General features: G+C 43.3%; 1 protein-coding gene across 6 annotated transcripts in view; it reads left to right on the forward strand.

The window, feature by feature from the left end:
* The window catches only part of TULP4 (TUB like protein 4), a 287,119-nt gene that overhangs the window by 224,048 nt on the left and 41,232 nt on the right, over positions 1-21,839 (forward strand). For all 6 annotated transcript variants that reach the window (XM_054491059.2, XM_063666777.1, XM_063666779.1 and 3 more), the window contains 3 exons: positions 941-1,121; positions 4,043-4,177; positions 13,154-13,320. In XM_054491059.2, coding sequence (XP_054347034.2) covers positions 941-1,121; positions 4,043-4,177; positions 13,154-13,320 — 483 coding nt within the window. The remainder of the gene's footprint in view (positions 1-940; positions 1,122-4,042; positions 4,178-13,153; positions 13,321-21,839) is intronic.

Genomic DNA, 21,839 nt, shown 5'->3' on the forward strand with positions numbered 1-21,839 from the left:
TAGTGTTGTTGGTTGGTTGGTGGCGGCAGGGGGGATGTTCGGCAGCTGTGAAGTGCTCCTTTGCTGCTGTCATGGAGGGGAGCATCCAGTCTTCCTCTACCCAGATTGTTCTTTAGCTCTGGCCATGTACCTGTCTGTATTACCCAGCATGCTCCTGAGTATGTGCTCTGAGATGGGTGAGGACAAGGAAGGTGTCTGAGGAGCAGCCCTCAGCACACTGTGGTAGCAAAAGCCCACCTGGGCCACACCAGCAAAACTAGCGCCTAACTCATGGTTTTGACAGTTAATGAGGTAGAGCTTTCAGCATAGTGTTTAGTGCAAAGTAAGTGCTTAATATTTTAATACCATTACTACATCCTTAAATTAATTATAAATTAATACATGAATACCATTATTCTTCTCAGTGAAGTAAAACATTCAACATTGGAAATAAAACATTGTTTCAGGAGCATCTTCTTTTCCAGATATGGTTATATAACATGCTTACATAACCCAATGTATTTTCTCTTTGGTCAAACATAAACCTAAGCTTTTTCTTCTAAATTTGAGAAAATTATAACAACAAATCGCTGCTGCTTCTTCGTTTTCCAGAAAAGTAAATGAATATTTTCCTAACTCCTCTCCTCCAATCAAAAATACAAAGCAAAACCCCTACAAACAGTATAACAGTGATTTTGCTGGTATTATTTGAAAATGTCCATGCAATATAATATACTCATTCTGCTGTTAGTTACATTTCAGTATTAAAGGACTAAAATTCTTGCAGGAATAGCCAGCAGAGGTTCTACTTAACATTTTGTGTCACTATGCTGTTGTTACTTAACTAGCTATTTTTAGTTCTAAATCTATATTGTCTTTCTAAAACAAATCGAGGCAACAAGGTGTGCCAGAAACTGGCCCTTGCTGCCACTTGGTCAGAGGTCCCCGTCCTGGATTGCAGGTGCTGTTTGGCACGGCCGATGGGCAGGTGATTGTCATGGATTGCCACGGCAGGATGCTGGCCCACGTCCTCTTGCACGAGTCAGATGGTGTCCTCGGCATGTCCTGGAACTACCCGATCTTCCTGGTGGAGGACAGCAGCGAGAGCGACACGGACTCAGATGACTACGCACCTCCCCAAGGTACTCATTGGCCCTACTTTCCTTGTCACTGACCAGAAGGACAAGGAAGGGCGTTGGAACGGAGTAGACTGATGTAGAGGAGGGAGGGTGAAGGGCCACCACACCTACGGCACCCAGGCTTCCTGGGAAGAGTTATCAAGCTGAAATGCAAGGTAGGGCTGGCCTCATCTAGATGTGACTGTCTCCCTGTTGTTGTCCCTTTTCTCAGAATCACTGGTCAAATTGATTACACTTAATTCGCTTAGCTTTTCCTAGATATAAAGTGAGACACATGGCTCTTCCTGTGTCCCTGAGTTATTGTGGGGCTTAGCTGCTTAGTGACAAGAAAGAAAGCTAAAGATGAAAAATGCTGTGCTATTGTTATAACTTAATATGTGATATATCCAAATCCCCATGTTATTAAAGTCCGCAGCTTTAGGTGCATGAGAAAAGGATTTGTTCTGCCATAATGAAGGCCAGCACCTTGGGCAGATAACTCCACATTTCTGTCTATCCTCTTTATTTCAGCCAGAAGCTCTCCTCCTTCTCAGGTCTAAAAGACCTGCTGCCTCTCTGTATACTCCACTTGGTGTTGAATACTCTTGGTGGGGATGACTTCAAATTCCAGCCACCTTAACCTCTAGCAGGTCTCCAGAATCAGTGTACAGCACTGGCCTACTCACTTGGCTTTTCACCAGCATCCCATCCCTGTACCCATCTCTTTTAAAAAAATTGAGATACAATAATTGTACATATTCATGAGGTACATTGTGATATTTTGATACACATAATGTATAGTGATCAGATCATTTTAGTTAACATATTCATCATCTCAAACATTTATCATTTCTTTGTGTTGGGAACATTCAATATCCTCGTTCTAGGTATTTGAAACTATATAATATGATAATATGTTATTGTTAACGTGTCATCCTCCATGGTATAGAACACTAGAATTTAGCCTTCCTGCCTAGCTGTAACCACCTCGTTTTGGGGAATGGGACTGGCTTCTTGATTAGAAGTGGTCACACTGCCGCAGGCTTCTATCCTTAGCCTGGCACAGCTGTGCTTACACTGCTGTGTGCCCTTCATAGTCAAAGGGCACAGTGGGTGCTTTCTAACCTTTCCTGCCATTGTGGGGCATGTTGTCCTGTGAAGGGCTTTTCCAGGGGAAATTAGAGAAATTGTCTGCCTCCATTAGAACCTGCAATATTTCGTGTTGTCTTCTCTTTCCTGTCACAGTGTGTTATGCTTCCCAGCAGCAGACACGTATGTGTATACACACATACTCATTCATTTATTCATTTTAGGAGAAGGCATTCACACATGAAAAACAATTGAGATTAGTGGTAGTGTTTTAGGACCAGTGGCTTGGGGGCTTTTTATGGGTATTCCTAGCACCCATAAAGCAACTTAGGAATTAACCATCCCCTTTCCTAATAGGATACCAGCCTTGAGAGAAGTGTTGGTCATATTTCTACAGCCTCATAATAGTAAAGTCAGTGTCTTCATCACATGGATTCAGCATACTCTTAGAACTCCTCTTTAGTGGGTCAAATCTAGATTTACTTGCCCCCATTTTATTATTGAAAAAAAAAGAAAACAAGGGGCTGGGCACGGTGACTCAGGCCTATAATCCCAGCAGTTTGGGAGGCCGAGGCAGGTGGATCATAAGGTCAAAAGATCGAGACCATCCTGGCTAACACGCTGAAATCCCTTCTCTACTAAAAATAAAAAAAAATAAAAAATAAAAAATAAAAAATTAGCCAAGCATGGTGGTGGGCACCTGTAATCCCAGCTACTCCGAAGGCTGAGGCAGGAGAATGGCTTGAACCTGGGAGGTGGAGCCTGCAGTGAGCCGAGATCGTGCCACTGCATTCCAGCCTGGGCGGCAGAGCAAGTCTCCGTCTCAAAAAAAAAAAGAAAAAGAACAGAAAAGAAAAGAAAAAAATCAGGACCCAGAGACCAAGTTTATAAAGCAAGTCCAGAGTAAATCCAAGAACAGAGTTCAGTCCCTGGTTGCTCCTCCAGGCAGTTGCCCTTCTCAGAAGCAGGGGGGCAGTTTAGAGGATGACAGGTGTTCACCTTTCACGTGCAACAGGGTTCTTCTTAGTGGCCTAGGGAATTTGAGTGCGGAGATCGGTATAGTGCAGTGTCATGATGTAAAGCAAAGCAATAACTGGGCTTCCTCTGTAGACAAATGGCAGGTAGGCCCACCTCGATGGCTGCTAAGATGAGCCCAGTGTGGCTGTGAAGCCTACAGAGCCTTCTGAAAACGTTGATCTATCTAGGCATCTAGGAAGGGCTTACTTTTGCTTTTTCAAACACCCTGTGAAAGACCAAGTCCATGGTCCATCATGGCTCCTTCCTTAATGTCTGCATGAGGCTCCAGAGCAGGGTTTTCCTTATGCCGGCTGTGCTCCGCAGGTGCAGCAAGCCTCTATGAGCCACATTTAGCCCAGCCTTCTCTCCAGATCTAGGCTGGCCTCTGTGGCTGCTTATTTCCTGTAACATTCAATGAAAGAGGATTTAGTCTTGAAAAGCAACTTTTTTCTCTCTTAGACCAGAATTAAGAAAATGTTTTTATCCCTCCTCCTACCATCCTTGGATGTTGTATGACATTAAAATAATTTATGTCTATATATCATTAGAACTGTGTAACACATTAACATCAAGTTAGTAAACTTTCACACATATTCTCACCACTCACCAATTGCCCCCAGGGCTGTGTCTCTAGTGTCTTGCTTCTTACTCACGAATTCTCTGTTAGTGCCCACTGATGGCCCTTGTGTAGTTCCTGAATGATATAGAATGCTTCATTCCCAGAGTAGGATCTGCATTGTCAGGCAATTTCTAAGGCACCATGCAAGATTGCAGCTTTGGGAACCTGGATTTGGGTGGTGTGCTTCCCTCCTTTTCACTTGGCACTTGTGTTCCTGCAGATGGTCCGGCAGCATATCCCATCCCAGTGCAGAACATCAAGCCTCTGCTCACCGTCAGCTTCACCTCGGGAGACATCAGCTTAATGAACAACTACGATGACTTGTCTCCCACGGTCATCCGCTCAGGGCTGAAAGGTACAGAATGCTGCACACACTCCAAACCTGCAGACCGGGCCTGTGTGTGTTTGCCTCAAGGCCGGTCTTGTACACCCTGTACTTACTGATTCCTGTCCTCTATGGTGACCCCTTCTGGGCTTCATGGAGTCTGTGAACTAAAGCCACTCCCTCTTCACTCCTTTGCTTATCTGACAAGTCCATACCTAGTCTTATCTCAAAGGGAGATTCCTGACATTCAGTCTTTGTCTTAGCCTGCTCTTTTCCTCACTATGACAAGAATGATCCTCTCTCAGGTGTATAAGTATGTTTGCATCTGGCTTATGCGTGTCTGCACAATAAACAGACTGCAGCACCTGCCATCCCTAAGGCAGCGGATGGTGCACAAGACATCATTTACACAGAAGACCCTGTAATTTTAAGAATCTGGCAGGCTTATTAAGGAACTGATCATTGTGCGATAAAGTTACCTTGAAAGACTTGTGGAGGTTCTGCAATTACTAGACTGAGGCATTGATGTGGAGGGCAGCAGTCAAGTGCTGATACCTTCCTGATAGATATTATGAGTGTTGGTATCTCAAAAGAAAATCAGTGGGCATAGGCATTTGGAGTGTTGTGAATTTTGCAGTTCGAGAGTACTGCTGATGTTGTTGACCCCATTGATGTGAGTTCTATGGAAAAACAATCTGTCTCTTCAGGGTTGAATGCTACAAGGTAAAAAGGTTTTAAAATTCAATACCTGGGCTGCCTCTGACCCTTGATGTTTAAGGGACCTCCTATAATCTGAATGAGGATATAGGAGACAAGCCAGGAACTTTGGTGTAACTCGCTACTGTCATTCAAAACTGGCCATCGGTCTAGGGAGTCATTACCGTGTGCTACTGCTGCTTGCTTGAATTATTCAGCAATCACAGGGATGTAAAGAATCAAGTCTAGGCCAGGCACGGTGGCTCATTCCTGTAATCCCGGCCGTTTGGGAGGCCAAGGCAGGTGGATCACAAGGTCAGCAGTTCGAGACCAGCCTGGCAAACATGGTGAAACCCCATCTCTACTAAAAATACAAAAATTAGCTAAACACAAAAAAATAGCTGGGCGTGGTGGCGGGTGCCTGTAGTCCCAGCTACTCGGGAGGCTGAGGCAGGAGAATGGCATGAACCCGGGAGGCAGAGCTTGCAGTGAGCCGAGACCACGCCACTGCACTCCAGCCTGGGTGACAGAGCAAGACTCTGTCTCACAAAAAGAAAAAAAAAAAAAGCCGGGCATGGTAGCTCACGCCTGTAATCCCAGCACTTTGGGAGGCCGAGGCAGGCAGATCACGAGGTCAGGAGTTCAAGACCAGCCTGGCCAACATTGTGAAACCCCGTCTGTACTAAAAATACACAAATTAGCTGGGCGTGGTGGCAGGTGTCTGTAATCCCAGCTACTCGGGAGGCTGAGGCAGGAGAATTGCTTGAACCTGGGAGGCAGAGGTTACAGTGAACTGAGATCAAGCCACTGCACTCTAGCCTGGGTGACAGAGCAAGACTCTGTCTCAGAAAAAAAAAAAAAAAAAAAAAAGCCAGGCGTGGTGGCGTGTGCCTATAGTCCCAGCTACTTGGGAGGCTGAGGCAGGAGAATCGCTTGAACCTGGGAGGCGGAGGTTGCAGTGAGCCGAGACCGCACCACTGCATTCCGGCCTGGGCAACAGAGGGAGACTCCGTCTCAAAAAAAAAAAAAGAATCAAGTCTATATATTTAACTGTTGGTTGGCAAGAATCATACCTGCTTCTGCACCCCCTGCTAAGTAATTATTCTATTTTTAAACTATAGAATATTTTTAGAAACATATTACACACCCTCTTTTGGGCATCCCAATTTACTGTCTCAGGACTGTAATTATAAGGAATTACTTAGGCTGTAAACTCCTGAGGGACATGAATGACGTTGAAGTCCTTTTTATCACACATAGGCCCCGGTAGGAGTTGAGTACATATTTTTTGTGGTGATGATGAACTTAAATTCCTGTGCTTGTCTGTAAATTTTTTTCTGAATGTTCTGTCTTTCATGGAGCTAAAACACAAGGATGATCAACATAAATTCCTAATGTATTTATAATCCATGCTGAACTTTTTTCTTCAAAATTCTATTTTTAAACCTTTAAACCAAGTTTATTAATTTTTTGAGAACCTGCCTCTAGTTCTGGAATCCTGAACTTGGTTTCTGTACCAAATATCTGATGAAGGCTGAACATAATATAATTACCACTCAGTTCCTTTGTATTCTTTACAGGGGGAATTTTTCCAATTTTTTACCACCCTGCTTATGGAAACTTTATTTTTTATGCCTTGAACATGCCCAAGGTATTGGAGCAGCATTTCTCTTTTTTTTCTTTGAGATGGAGTTTTGCTCTTGTTGCCCAGGCTGGAGTGCAGTGGCATGATCTTGGCTCACTGGGTCTTCTGCCTCCCAGTTTCAAGTGATTCTCCTGTCTCAGCCTCCCAAGTAGCTGGGATTACAGGCACATGCCACCACGCCTGGTGTATTTTTAGTAGAGATGAGGTTTCATCGTATTGGTCAGGCTGGTCTTGAACTCCTGACCTCAGGTGATCCACCCACCTGGGCCTCCCAAAGTGCTGGGATTACAGGCGTGAGCCACCATGCCCATCCTGGAGCAGCATTTCTAACGTTTTGCAAACATATGTGCAATATAGGTAGAAGCACACGTTAGGTAACTTGGGGAGGTGACCCAAAGTGGCCCTCCCAAATGTGAAATTTTTTTCCTTGAGTTTTCCTTCTAAAAATACAGGCAAATTTAACATTTTAATTATTACCTAACTAGATATCTAAATATAACCTAAAAATGTTTTCAGTTATTTACAGGATGCTTTCAGCGGGGTACGGTGGCTCACGCCTGTAATCTCAGCACTTTGGGAGGCTAAGGCAGGTGGATCACCTGAGGTCAGGAGTTCGAGACCAGCCTAGCCAACATGGCCAAACCTTGTCTCTACTAAAAATACAAAAATCAGCCAGGCGTGGTGGTGCATGCCTGTAATCCCAGCTACTTGGGAGGCTGAGGCAGGAGAATCACTTGAACCTGGGAGGCAGGGGTTGCAATGAGCTGAGGTTGCGCCATTGCACTCTAGCCTGGGTAACACAGCAAGACTCCGTCTGAAAAAAAAAAAAAAATTATTCGCAGGATGCTTTTGTTCTGTGTCTTCCTAGTTTCAGAAAGTTAGATTAAATCGAAATGAGCTGGTGCCATCAAGTAGGTGCTGTAAGGACAGAGAAAAAGCTTCCCTTCTGTCCTCTCTGAAGGTTCCCTGAAATGACTGACAGTAGACAGATTAACAGGAGAAAAGGCATAGAAATATATTAATGTGAATAAGCATAGGACCCACATAAAATAAGAGACTCAAAGGCCACATGGTTGAAGTTTTTATACCCTTTCCATGGGAAGGAGGGAAATGGGGAGGTGGGTAGGCAATCATGATTAGTAGTAAGTGATTTCTAGGGGAAATGAATGGACCCAGGAGGTAGACGTTACCTTGTTAATAATTCTTAGGAACTGAACGGGACTTATAAGTTATGGGAAGGTGAGGGGTAGAACTCTTCCTGTGACCAAAGGTTTCGACAACTTTTATTCTCTTCTCTGGTGGTTAAGTCTTTCCTGGTTATTTGGGGAAAGCAGGAGAAGATCAGAAAGTCCTTGGCTCTGAAGCAACTTCTAAGGCATGCTTGTCCAGCTTGCAGCCTGTGGGCCACATGCAGCCCAGGACAGCTTTGAATGTGGCCCAACACAAATTGGTAAACTTTCTGAAAACATTATGAGATTTTTTGTTTGTTTGTTTAAGCTCATCAGCTCTTGTTAGTATTCGTGTATTTATGTGTGGCCCAAGACAATTCTTCTTCCAGTGTGGCCCAAGGAAGCCAAAAGATTGGACACCTCTGTTCTAAGGCCTTCCAGTTGCCTTTAATTCAGAATGCTCAGGCCGGGCACGATGGCTCACGCCTGTAATCCCAGTACTTTGGGAGGCTGAGGTGGTTGTATCACAAGGTCAGGAGTTCGAGACTAGCCTGGCCAACATGGTGAAACCCCATCTCTACTAAAAAACAACAAAAATTAGCCAGGCATGGTGGTGTGTGCCTGTAATCCCAGCTATTCGGGAGGCTGAGGTGGGAGAATTGCTTTGAACCTGGGAGGTGGAGGTTACAGTGAGCTGAGATCACGCCACTGCACTGCAGCCTGGGCGACAGAGCAAGACTCCATCTCAAAAAAAAAAAAAAAAGAAAAAAAAATGCTCAGTGTACCAAAGCACCGTACTCAGGATGTCGTTCTCTGTGCCCCGACAGTGCTATATGTAGGCAATTTACCTTTTCTCTCTTGGGATCAGAATGTTTTAAGGACTTAGCCTTTACATGTGGTATGAATAGCAATCATTTTTGTTTTGTAACTTATTTTTTTATCCACTATCTTACGGGCTATGCTGGTAAATACTGGGATGAGACAACCAGAATACTGTCGGAGACGGCACATGGTAATGTTTTTAGCCTGGGGTCATCTGTTCTATTACAGACAGGTCAGCCACTTGTCTCATAGAGGAAATTAAAAAGGTCTCCAGTCCACTTGGTTTTTCTCTAGTACTGTCTCAGAGGAATATCACTAAAGAACTTTAGCAGCGAAGGAAGGTAACTCGCACTATTGTTTTAGTGTATCACCAGCACTGGAATTTACATCCTGTGCAAAAGAACCTAGAATTCCACATAGCTCTTGGTCCCTGCCCAGGCCTCTTCTGCATCAGCCAGCACACTTCATTTTCACTGCAGGTGTGTCTGTGAGCTCAAAGGCCGGGTTCTGGGGAGGGTTAGGCTCTGATTTTGCTTGGCAGTGGTTTGCTGAGGAAGTTCTGCCTTCTTCAGATTCTCTTCCTTCAGAACAGGGACTTCTCTTCATCATGCAATAAGGAGGGAATTGATTCACTTTGCTTGGGGTTTTTACCCATTGTTATGACTTCTGCTCTTTTCCTGAGTAGAAATAATTCAATCATGAGTTCAGGAATTTTCTGCCCAAGCCAGTTCATCCCTCAGTGGCAAAGCAGACTCCCAGAGGCACTCATTTCATCCCACACTTGCCTTGAAATTAAAAGCTTCAACCCCTGAGCTTTGTTTTTGTTTTGCAGAATTTTCTCTTTTTATCATTTCATTAAGCACACTGAGAAAATGAGGAGGGAATTTTTGAGGCAGGTGGTTTCAGTCATTGATGCCATCTGCTCCTGCAGGCAGACCTGATAAGATTTGCCCACGTCGTCCTCATTGAGTACGTGCCCCTTTTTTTCGGTCCTTGCAGTGAAACATACTTCTTAAAGGAAAAAAAAAATGTACCTGTTATTTTATCATCACACACTTTGCTAATTAATTAGTTTCTCTTTCCTCCACCCCTCACTGCTCCACATGCACGTGTGTATGCACATATACAACATGCATGTCTAATGACTAATAAAGAGGTGAATCATGCACATGGTAATCTAAGGGACAAAGGACTGGATAACTTCAGACTCCAAACAGTAGCTGCAATATATATGGTGCTTGATAAGCACACCTTTCTTTTTCTGTTAAAATTTAGCTGCCTCTTTTTGACCCAGTAATACCACACAAAGGGCTTCTTGTTAACACAAAAGACATAAATTTTCACTGACTTCATATAACCTTCCAGACTTTTACCAAAAAAGATCCATAAGATTTTCTGGCTAAAGGAGAATAGTTGTAGGTGTGCTGAATTTCTTTGTGTAAAACATGTCAGAGACCGAAAACCCACACCCCCCAAAATCATTGAGAAGAAACATAGATGCTTCCAGAGTACGGACCTCTTGTGTGCTCTAGAACTCCCCGTTGCCTGTGAGGGTGAGATTAGAGACTCTGGGCCACGAGCTTTAGGAAAAGGGAAAAGAGGCCTACTGAGTAGAGCATTAGTTTGTTGCTTTTAGGTTGTATTCTGAAACAAATTTAAAAATAGGAGATTCAAACAAAATTATTACTCAAGTCTTGGGCAAAGATACTGGGGATTATTTTTTAAATAAGACAGACATCGTTTACAAAAAGTTTCTGAAACAAAAAAGTTCTGTCCTGACTATATCTAGGCTTCTGTATCCTTCTCTTCTTTGTCATAATGACATGTAGAAATTGAATGAGTATTTTCTTTTACTTTGATTTTCCCACTAATTTCTGAAAATTTTAAACTCTTGCCCTAGGAATTCAACTCCTGCAGAAAACTCACATACTCCTGGCTGACACTGAACAATTCAGGGTTATTCTTTCTTCGTCCCACTGCTGAATTCTTCATGCTAGTACTTTATGAGATAGCCTGTGTCCCTGGTCGCGGCTGTGCCCGTCATGTGGCTCAGGACTGCTTTATGCTAAATCATCAGAGGCGCTCACATACGTTGCTATATCCCTTGATATAGCTCCATAATCGTTTATGTAGCTCCATAATCGTTGGAACAAGAAATGGCATTATTTATATGGAATTTAATCTTTTTTGAAAGAGTGATTCACCTTTGCAGATGACAATCATCTCATTATAACTTTGCACCTGCATTAGAAGAAGTCCTGGCCAGGCGCAGTGCCTCACGCCTGTAATCTCAGCACTTTGGGAGGCCGAGGCAGGTGGATCACCTGTGGTTGGGAAGTTGAGACCAGCCTGACCAACATGGAGAAACCCCATCTCTACTGAAAATACAAAATTAGCCGGGCATGGTGGCGCATGCCTGTAATCCCAGCTACTCAGGAGGCTGAAGCAGGAGAATCACTTGAACCCAGGAGGCGGAGGTTGCAGTGAGCCGAGATCGTGCCATTGTACTCCACCCCGGTCAACAAGAGTGAAACTCTGTCTCAAAAAAAAAAAAAAGAAGTCCCTGAGAGTTTGCTTGTAAACGTTTGGATTCATTCTTGACTCAAATAGATAGCCCATCTCGTAGACAGAGCCTGGGAGTGCCCCAGGTTGCTTGCTGAGTCCCTGAGCAGTCTCCGAAAGCATCATAGGTCAGCTCTGCAGGGGCAACAACCCACTTTTCTGTTGGGGAAAGCCACCTTGCAATACAATTCAAAAAAACTTATTTTAAAAATAAATACAAGAATGGTGCAGTTCAGGTGAGGAGCTGTGGAAATTTCATGTCGTCATCTTTATTTTTACAATATTACAATGATGCTTCTGTCCTAAGAAGCTTGAGACACTATCATCTTTGTTACTACTTTGACTGTTTATGTTAGTGCCTTGCCTTTTGGTTTCCTTGTGTGCCCAAAGCTGCTCTCCAGAGAACGTCATCTCAGTTTCCTGATCACAAGCAGGCTTTTCCCTGAGATAGATCTAGGCGTTGAATGCCCAGAGCACATTTAGTATGTGCACGAATCCTCTAGCTTCCCCTTGCATTTGTAAAAGAATCTGATTCACCAGGATGTTTTTGGTTCTTTTATGTAATTTTTCATTTCCTGATTGTGGCAGGGTTTTTTCCATTTTCTATTCATCTGTAACTGCTTTGGCTCAGCCCTTTGTCTCCCTACTTTCTGCCCTGCAGCTAACTTCATGAGAAAGTCCTGGGTTCCCTGGGTCTGGAAACCTGTCTTGTCCCAGGAGACACACTCTAGTTTTCAAGAGAGGTGAAAGAGCTTCAGCAACCTCAGAATGTTCTGGTGGCAGCATCAAAATCATGACCATGCATGAATAAGGGGTATTGTCATGTGTGTGCTGATAGAGCCCGGGGACCACTGAATTCTAGCCCCACCTCTGAAATATGTGCCCATCAGGGCAGAGCATTTTCTTTAAGTTCCGCCCAGCTTCTCTGCAAAGTGGGCCACTTTAGTTCCAGATTTCAGAGATCTCTGTGTAAACCAGATTACGATTTTAGGGTCTTGAGGGAGAAAAAAATATGTCATAAATCTTATTAATACTAATGGCTTTTGTTTTACCAGCAAGAAATAAGTTAATTGCTCACATGGGGATAAGATAAACCTTTTAATAACCATTTCTTATAGGCACTGAGTAGTTTGTAGGTGGGCATCGAATTTCCAATGTGGAAATTACGCTGAAAAAACTGTCTCCCAGCAGGGGTATTTATTTTCTTTTCTAAGCCCCACAACATCATCAAATGACAAATAAGAGTCAGCATTCTCATATGCATGTGTGTCCTTTGTATGAACCTTATCTGCCCAGTAGTGCCCAGAAATCAAATGAATATAAACTAAGGCTTTGTTTTCGATGTGCTTTTTACTTTTGGCATTTATAAACTCTCTGAGTCATCCCTGGGAGTGGAGGACACGGCAGTGGGACCAGTACTTATATGAATATACAGTCATAGGTTTTCTTGTCTTGCTGTCTCTTAAAAAAAAAAAAAAGGAAGTTCTACAAGTCTCATGGAAATACTGGAATTGGAGATACATATATAACATGCTAACTTTATTATATCATGATTTCTACCTAATTTGGTTGTGTTTCAGTAAACTACGATCCCCATTCATGTGACAAACACCTGTTTTTAATAGAATCCATCATCTTCAGAGAAATTGGTTGTATTCATGAGCTAAAACATGAATATATGGGCTGGGCGCGGTGGCTCACGCTTGTAATCCCAGCACTTTGGGAGGCCAAGGTGGGCAGATCACCTGAGGTTGGGAGTTCGAGACCAGCCTGACCAACATGGAGAAATCTCGTCTCTACTAAAAATATGAAATTAGCCAGGTGTGGTGGCACACGCCTGTAGTCCCAGCTACTCGGGAGGCTGAGGCAGGAGAATCGCTTGAACCCAGGAGGCGGAGGTTGCAGTGAGCCGAGATCACGCCATCGCACTCCAGCCTGGGCAACAAGAGTGAAACTCCATCTCAAAAAAAAAAAAAAGAAAAAACCATGAATATATTTTTGTTGTATTTGCTCAGTGCCTGTATTTTTTAAACTACTGAAGACAGTAGGCTTGCTGAGTGGCAGTTTGAGGAGGGCTGTGTCCTTGTGCTGACCCTCTCTCCTCTGTTTCAGAGGTGGTAGCCCAGTGGTGCACACAGGGGGACTTGCTGGCAGTCGCTGGGATGGAACGGCAGACCCAGCTTGGTGAGTTTCCCAATGGTCCCCTTCTGAAGAGTGCCATGGTCAAGTTCTACAATGTTCGTGGGGAGCACATCTTCACACTGGACACTCTCGTTCAGGTAAGGATGTTCTCTGGAAACAAGTACATTTTCAGCAGTACACTAGTGAATAGGTTATTATAATTATTGTTGACAAATTTTATTTTAATCTTTTTTTTTTTTACCTTAGTTAGGTTGTGGTGGGTAAACCAGGAGAAATAAGGGAGAAAGCAGTTTTTGCCTTTTAACCAGAATGCTTTATTCTATTTCCCAGTCAAATGAGCACAGTGAATAAGCAGAGTAAGCTGGTGTTTTTCATCAGTCTGAAGCAGAAATCAGAAAATTGCAGAAGTGAATGCTGAATCTTCACTTATTCACTTGTAGGAGAGGAAGAGTAATTTTCTTCTCTACTCTTAGTGAGTTCTTAGCAGGACTCCCCATTACAAAAGACAGATTAACAAGAGAAAAACAAACAGAAGTTTAATAACATGTATATCTTCTGCATATACGGGCGTTAACCCAAAGAAATGAGTAAGTCTCTAGAGCAGCTCAAAAAATTGTCTTAGACTACAGGCTTAAATGCTTCACAGAAACAGAGAAAGAAGGGTGATGCTCATTCTGCAGATTTAAGCCAATGTCTTCTCTTTTTTTTTTTTTTAAGTCTCCAGAAGTTCAGTCATCCTCTCTTCTTGGTGCAGAGAGACAGACCCTTACATATGTAGATTTTCTTTTCTTTTCTTTTCTTTTTTTTTTTTTTTTGAGACGCTTTCTCGCCCAGGCTGGAGTGCAATAGTGCAATCTCGGCTCACTGCAAGCTCTGCCTCCCGGGTTCACACCATTCTCCTGCCTCAGCCTCCCGAGTAGCTGGGACTACAGGTGTCCGCCACCACGTCCAGCTAATTTTTTGTATTTTTACTAGAGATGGGGTTTCACCACGTTAGCCAGGATGGTCTCGATCTCCTGACCTCATGATCTGCCCGCCTCGGCCTCCCAAGATGCTGGGATTACAAGCGTGGGCCACCACGCCCAGCCAGATTTTCTTTGTAGATGTAATTTCTCTTACAAAAGGGTAACTCTTCAGAGTTTACCCCGTGTCCTTTTTTTTTCTTTTTTTTTGAATTGGAGTTTCACTCTTGTTGCCCAGGCTGGAGTGCAGTGGCGCCATCTCGGCTCACTACAACCTCCTCCTCCCAGGTTCAAGCAATTCTCCTGCCTCAGCCTCCTAAATAGCTGGGATTACAGGTGCCCGCCACCACACCCGGCTAATTTTTGTATTTTTTTTAGTAGAGACGGGTTTTTGCCATGTTGGCCAGGCTGGTCTTGAACTCCCGACCTCAGGTGATCCACCTGCCTCAGCCTCCCAAAGTGCTGGGATTACAGGCATGAGCCACCATTCCTGGCCTACCCTGTGTCTTTACCCTATGTGTATCTCAAAATAACCAGCTCGAAATTATCCTTATGCCAAAGAGGCAGATTTGTGGTGGCTTATTCTGGTCTCCTACAGTAATAGTTGGGGAAGCATGTCCTGAACCCTGTCACACTCTGATTTTATATTTGTTATGCCAGTGATGAACCTTTACATTTTAACTAAATTGTTGTTAAGCAGTAATTTTAAAAGCTTAAAAGTCTTTAAGAAAGTATACACAGATAGGCCCCCTTTCTATTTGTTTTTATTTCCCAGAAATCTTTAGGCCACATTATGTTTGGGTCAGTTATAGTGGAGGATGAATTATCAGCAGCGCGTAATAGAGGTATGCCTGGGAGGGAGTTGACAGTGGAGGTGATAATGAACAAGAATCTGTGTCCTAGGAAGGGGAACATCACACACCGGGGCCTGTTGTAGGGTGGGGGTAGGGGGGAGGGATAGCATTTAGGAGATATACCTAATGTAAATGACGAGTTAATGGGTGCAGCACACCAACATGGCACATGTATACATATGTAACAAACCTGCACATTGTGCACATGTACCCTAGAACTTAAAGTAAAATAAAAAATATATATGTATAAAAAGAAAAAATAAATGGGATAGACTTCATTAAAAAAAAAAAAAAAAAAGAATCTTTGTCCTAACATTACTCAGCTCATCAGAGAGGCAGGGATACCAGATATGGGGAAATCTGTAATTACATGCAGGCATTACATATTTAAATATATATTTTCTTCTTCTAATTGTGGTAAAATACATATAACATAAAATTTATCATCTTAACCATTTTTAAGTGTACTGTTTTGTAGTGCTGAGTATATTACATTATTATACAACCAATTTCCAGCACCTTTTCATCTTGCAAAACTAAAACTCTTTACCTATTAAACAACTACTCCCTGTTTCTCCCTCCTCCCAGTCCATGAGAAGCACCATTTTACTATCTTTTCTATGAGTTTGACTCTACAAACCTCATGTAAGTGGAATTATGCAATATGTTGACAAACCAAATTCTGTACAATATTTAGAGAGGTTTATTCTGAGCCAAATATGAGTAACCATGGCCTAGGACACAGTCTCAAGAGGTCCTGAGAATATGTGATGTGCCTTAGGTAGTCAGGTCACAGCTTGGTTTTGTACATCTTAGGGAGACAGAAGTTATAGACAAAGACATACATCAATACCCGTAAGGCACATGTTGGTTAAGCCTGTGGAAAGAGAGGACATCTTGAAACCAGGCCATACACATGTCACAGGTGGATTTAAAGATTTTCTGATTGGTTGAAAATCTTTGGTTGGTTGAAAGTTGGTTGAAAGAGTTAAGCTTTGCCTAAAGGGTTGAAGTCAGGAGAAACAAGTGCTTGAGTTAAGGTAAGGGGGTTGTGGAAGCCAACGTTCTTGTTCCCCGCTGCAACCCCCCCGCCAGACAGAGGTCTTGCCCTGTCCCACAGGCTGGAGTGCAGTGGCACGATCTCAGCTCACTGCAACCTCCGCCTCCCGGGTTTAAGCAGTTCTGCTTTCACCCTGTTGGCCAGGCTGGTCTCGAACTCCTGACTTTGGGATCCGCCCTCCTCGGCCTCCCATAGTGCTAGAATTACAGGCAGGAGCCACTGCGCCCGGCCCCAAGGTTCTTGTTATGCAGATGAAACCACTTAAGTAGCAGGCTTCAGGGTGAATAAATGGTAAATGTCTCCTTTCAGACCTTAAAAGGTATCTTGGTTAAATGTCTCCTGGATCAGGAAAAGACCTAGAAAAGGAAGGAGATTCTCTCCAAAATGCAAATTTCCCAGCAAGAGATGGTTTTGCAGGGTTTTGCCATTTGCAGGTTTTGCCATTTCAAAATATATCAACAAACGATATTTGGGGGTAAAATACTTTGATTTCCTTCAGGCCTGCTATCTGTTGTATGATGCTATGTCAGAATCACGTTGGAATTTGGTATCTTATTGCTACAAAGAGTCAGTTTTATCAGTCTTTCCTCTATTTTAATGTTAATGTTGGTCAGTTGTGCCTAAACCCCAAAGGGATAGGGGCAATTTAAGGACCATGCCCAACCTTCCTTCCTGTCACAGCCTGAACTAGTTTTCTAGACTCCTTTGGGATCCCCTTGGCCAATAGCAGGCCCATTCCATAGGTTGGGTGGCTTAGAATTTTATTTTTGGTTTACAAGTGTTTATCTTTTTCTGACTGGCTTATTTCACTTAGCATAATGTCCTTAAGGTTCATCCATGTTGTACCATGTGTCAGAATTTTCTTTCTTTTTAAGGCTGAATAGTATTTTATTGTATGGATATACCACATTTTGTTTACCCATTGATGGACATTTGGGTTCCTTCCATCTTTCGGCTGTTGTGAATAATTCTTCTGTGAACATGGGTGTACAGATATCTCTTTGAGACCCTGCTTTTCAAGTCTTCTGGATTTGTGCCCAGAAGTGGACTTGCTGGATCATATGGTAATTCTATTTTTAATTTTGTGAGGAACTGCCATACTGTTTTTTCATAGCAGCTTGTTAACAGAAAGACTAAACTGTACAATATTTTAAAGAGGTTTATTTTGAGCCAGTATGAGTGACACTGGCCCAGCAAAACAGTCTCAAGAGGTCCTGAGAAAGTGCGCCCGAAGCAGTTGAATTGCAGTCTGGTTTTGTACATTTCAGGGAGGCAAGAGTTACAGGCAAAGACATAAATCAACATGTGGAAGGTATACATTGGCTCAGCTTGAAAATGTGGAACATCTTGAAACCAGGAGAAGTAGAGGAGTATACAAGTCAGGTAGATTCAGAGATTCTTTAATCTACAGTTAGTTAAAGCAACAAAATTTGGTCTAGAACTTGGGAGTCAGCAGAAAGGAATATTTTAAGTTAAAACGTTAGGAAGCTATGTCAGAGTCAGCCAAAATTATGACCCATTTAGTGAGATTGATGGCCTGTAGGCATGGCTTAAGGCTTGCCTTGCATGGCCTTAGCTATTGTTTAGAATTTGTTATCTTATTGCCATCAAGAGCCTTTTGTCAGTCTTATGATCTCTATTTTAACATTTACTCGGGTCAGTTGGACCTAAATTCCAGATGGGAGGGAGTATAATGAGATATGTCCAGCCTCCCTTCCTGTCATGGCTGGGAATTCAGTTTTTAAGGTTTTTATGGGGTTTCCTTCACCAAGAGAGGCTCCATTCAGTCGATAGGGGGCTTAGGATTTTATTTTTGGTTTACAAGCTGCACCATTTTACATTTTCACTAACATTACACAAGGATTCTAGTTTTTCCACATCCTTGCCAACATTGTCATTTTTCTGGGGTTTTTTTTTGGACTAACCATCCTCTTGGATGTTAGGTGATATCTCATTGTGGTTTTGATTTGCATTTCCCTAAGGATTAATAATGTTGATTAGTGATGTTGTTGCGTATCTTCTTTTGAGAAATGTGTGTTCAAGTCCTTTGCCCATTTTTCAATCAGGTTATTTGGGTTTTTGTTTTTAAGAAGTAGGATTAAACTGTGTCTTTGGGCAGTATAATATCTTCTTGAGCAAATAAGCATATTTGTTCACTCATTTGTTCAAGCATCCAGCCAAGATATTTTGAGGAGCTACTGTGTGGCTGGCACTGAGCTCTGAGTATTAGTGTTTCAGAGCTGAACAAGGAAGACATGATCCATATCTCCTAGGAGCTCACAGCTAGTTAAGGAAGACAGACAAGTGATGACACTGAAATGCTTTTGACTTTGAAGTAGAACTGTTTACCTGGTGCTTTGATAACCTGGAGGAAAGGAATCTTGCACCTGCACTTTGTGGGTATTTTTCCACCTCTTGCCTGATCACTTTTCTCACTCTGTATTCCTCAGACAATTTCAACCACTCTTACAGCTTTAATTCCAATCTCATTGAAGGTCTGAAGCCTAAGGAAAGAGACCTGTATAGACCCACCTGCTTACTTCACAGACCCATTAGCCATCTCATAAGCATTGCACATTCAACATGCCCAAATCTCGGAACACTCCACCTCATAAATAATGCTCCTCTTCCAGGTTGTGGTCCAGCTGCTCAAGCCAGAAGTCAACAGTCAGCCTGTCCACTGAATCCCAGTGGGTATTTTTTACCTCCTAGATGTCTTCATGTCTACATCCTTTTGTCTTCCTTGGCCACCACCTTAGTCCAAGCCACCCTCATCTTAGCTGCAGTGTTTGAGCCATGCCTTTCCCTTTCTTTTTTTTTTTTTTTTTTTTTTTGGACGAAGTTTCGCTCTTGTTGCCCAAGCTGGAGTGCAATGTTGTGATCAGCGTTCACTGTAACCTCTGCCTCCCAGATTCAAGTGATTCTCCTGCCTCAGCCTCCCAAGTAGCTGGTATTACAGGCGCGTGCCACCACACCCGGCTAATTTTTTGTACTTTTTTAGTAGAGATGGGGTTTTACCATGTTGGCCAGGCTGGTCTTGAACTCCTGACCTCGTGATCCACCCGCCTCAGCCTCCCAAAGTGCTGGGATTACAGGCGTGAGCCACCGCGTCCTGCCTGCCTTTCCCTTTTAAACTGTTCTTCACTTTGCAGCCACAGTCTTTGTAAAATCACAAGTCAGCTCACTAGCTTCTTACTATCCTTAGGATAAAGTTAAAAAATGCATTGTGCCTTAAAAAGATCACCATAATCTGGCCCTCCATCCCCTCTAGAATTAGCTCTTACCACTCCATCCTCCTCTGACCCTGCCAATCTGGACTTTCCTGTTTCTCAGTTTACCAGATGCCTCCTTTCTTCCAAGCTTTGCACCATGCCTGGAACAGATCTTGGCTCATGGCAGAGTCTCAGTAAATACTGGTTGAATGAATCAGTGAGCCTTAACATTGTATCTTACTGCTGCCCATTACTTGGTGAGTTATGTTGGGGCAGCAATCCTCTCCGGGGGCACCAGCTGCAGAGAGTCTGTCCCTTGCAGACCCCTGACCCAGCAACGGATGAATAAAGTACACTGACACACAGATACTCTGCTTTGCCAGTCCGGCTGAGTGTGTGGGAGCCGCTTACAGACTCCCTGCTGAGTCCTGTAAGCAGACTCCCTGCTGAGTCCTGTAAGCAGACTCCCTGCTGAGTCCTGTAAACAGTTGCGACTCGTATTTATTCAGTAAGATTAATTAACAAAAGCTTGAGTCAACACCATTAGAGGGTAATTGACATTGTGGACTTCCCGAGTAAAAAGCACTTAAGCACCTGGTACATCAAAGGTTAGTCTTAAGATTATATGAGTAAACAAGCTAGCTAGGTAAACTACGCTGCCTTTCTTTATTACTATTTTAATTTGTTTAACTTAAGGTAAAGGGATCAGGCCGCCTTCAGCCAGATAAATTACCCAAGTTACACAAACTTCTCAGCCTTCCAAGGTTTGTGTCTATTTCTATACTATCTCTAATATTTTTCCACCAGCCTGATTGAACCCCAGCATTATGCAATTTCCAAGGATCAGATAACTTAAACTTATTTGCCATTTATATTATCTCTTGGTTTCTTTAGCCACTGGCAATCATTACATAATTTCTTTTAAAAAAATTAATAATAAATCACTTTTAGAAATAGAATACAGTTTGATTACAGCATAGTTTATGTAAGGGGCAACAACAGGAAGTAAGACTAGAAAAGTGTCTTAGGACCAAATGTGTCTTAGTCTGTTTGGGCTGCTATAAGAAAATACCTTAGACTGGGTGATTTATAAGTAATACAAATTTAATTCTCACAGTTCTGGAGGCTGGGAAGTCCAAGATCCAGGCACTGATAGATTCAGTGTCTGGTCTGCTTCATAGATGGCACCTTGTGCCTGTGTCCTCACATGATAGAAGGAGTAAAAGCAGGGAGGCACCTCCCTTTAATCTCTTTTATAAGGGCACCAATCCCATCGTGAGGGTGGAGGCCTCATGACTTAATCACTTCCCAAAGGCCCCACTTAATACCACCACCATGGGAACTAGATTGCAACAAGAATTTCGGAGGGACACACATTCAGACCATACATAGCACTGACCAAGATGTTAAACTTCATTTGGCCTTTTGTTTTGTATTTTTATTTTATGAGCAAGGGAGAGGTGAGACAGGGCTTTGGGGAGACTAAACTGACGGCAGTGTTGTTATCTCAGTAAGACGGAATCAGGACGAAAAACCAGAATGGTGAAAATAGAAGAGAGACACAGAGTTCAGAGAGATTGTAAGAGATTTGGCTTCTGGAGGACTGTGAGGAGGAAGAGGTCAGTACCAGTGAAAACAGACTTTTTTTTTTTTTTTTCCCCTGAGACAGGCTCTCACTCTGTCATTCAGGCTGGAGTGCAGTGGCATGATCTTAGCTCACTGCAACCTCCACCTCCTGGGTTCAAGCGATTCTCCCACCTGTCTCCTGAGTAGCTGGGACTACAGGTGTGTGCCACCACACTGGCTAATTTTTGTATTTTTTGGTAGAGACAGGGTCTCACCATGTTGGCCAGGCTGGTCTTGATTTTCTGACCTCAAGTGATCTGCTTGCCTCGGCCTTCCAAAGTGCTGGGATTACAGGTCTGAGCCACCACACCTGGCCAAAAGCAGACCATTTTAGTTACTGTTGCAGCCACATCTCTAAGGGTGGAAGGCGTTTGGGGATGTGGGACTGGAACTGAGGCAAGAGATTGGGGTGGAGATAGAGATTTGGAGTCATCCAAATGGAGGCCATAGTTGGAGAAATGAAATGGATTTAATGTCAAAGGAATGAATAGAACGAGGGGAAATGAGGAAAGGGCCAAGCATAGAACTTTGGATAGTGGAGTGATAGCCTTCATTTAACAAGCAGCAGAAGGAAGGAGATGGAAGAGGAATGTCATAGAGAACTGTTACCAGGGGTCCTTGCTCCCAGAGCTCCCAAGATGGTGGTGGGCTACTTCCAAAATGGCGGCGGGCCACTTCCAAGATGGTGGCAAGCCTCTTGTTCTCTGACCTGGGGTTCTTGGCCTCACGGATTCCAAGGAATGGAATCTTGGGCCATGCGGTGAGTGTTATAGCTCCATTAGAAGTTGTGGGTCACGGAAGAGAACCGTGGAACCCAGTGACTAGTGTTCAGCTCTATTAGGATGAACGCAGGCACTTAGCCATGCAGGAACAATGGCAAGCCTTTAGCCTGATCGGGAGCGGCAATGGGCACCTCGCTGGATCAGGAGCACAGCAGACACC

The sequence above is a fragment of the Pongo pygmaeus genome, chromosome 5, assembly GCF_028885625.2.
Source record: "Pongo pygmaeus isolate AG05252 chromosome 5, NHGRI_mPonPyg2-v2.0_pri, whole genome shotgun sequence".
NCBI lineage: Eukaryota > Metazoa > Chordata > Mammalia > Primates > Hominidae > Pongo > Pongo pygmaeus.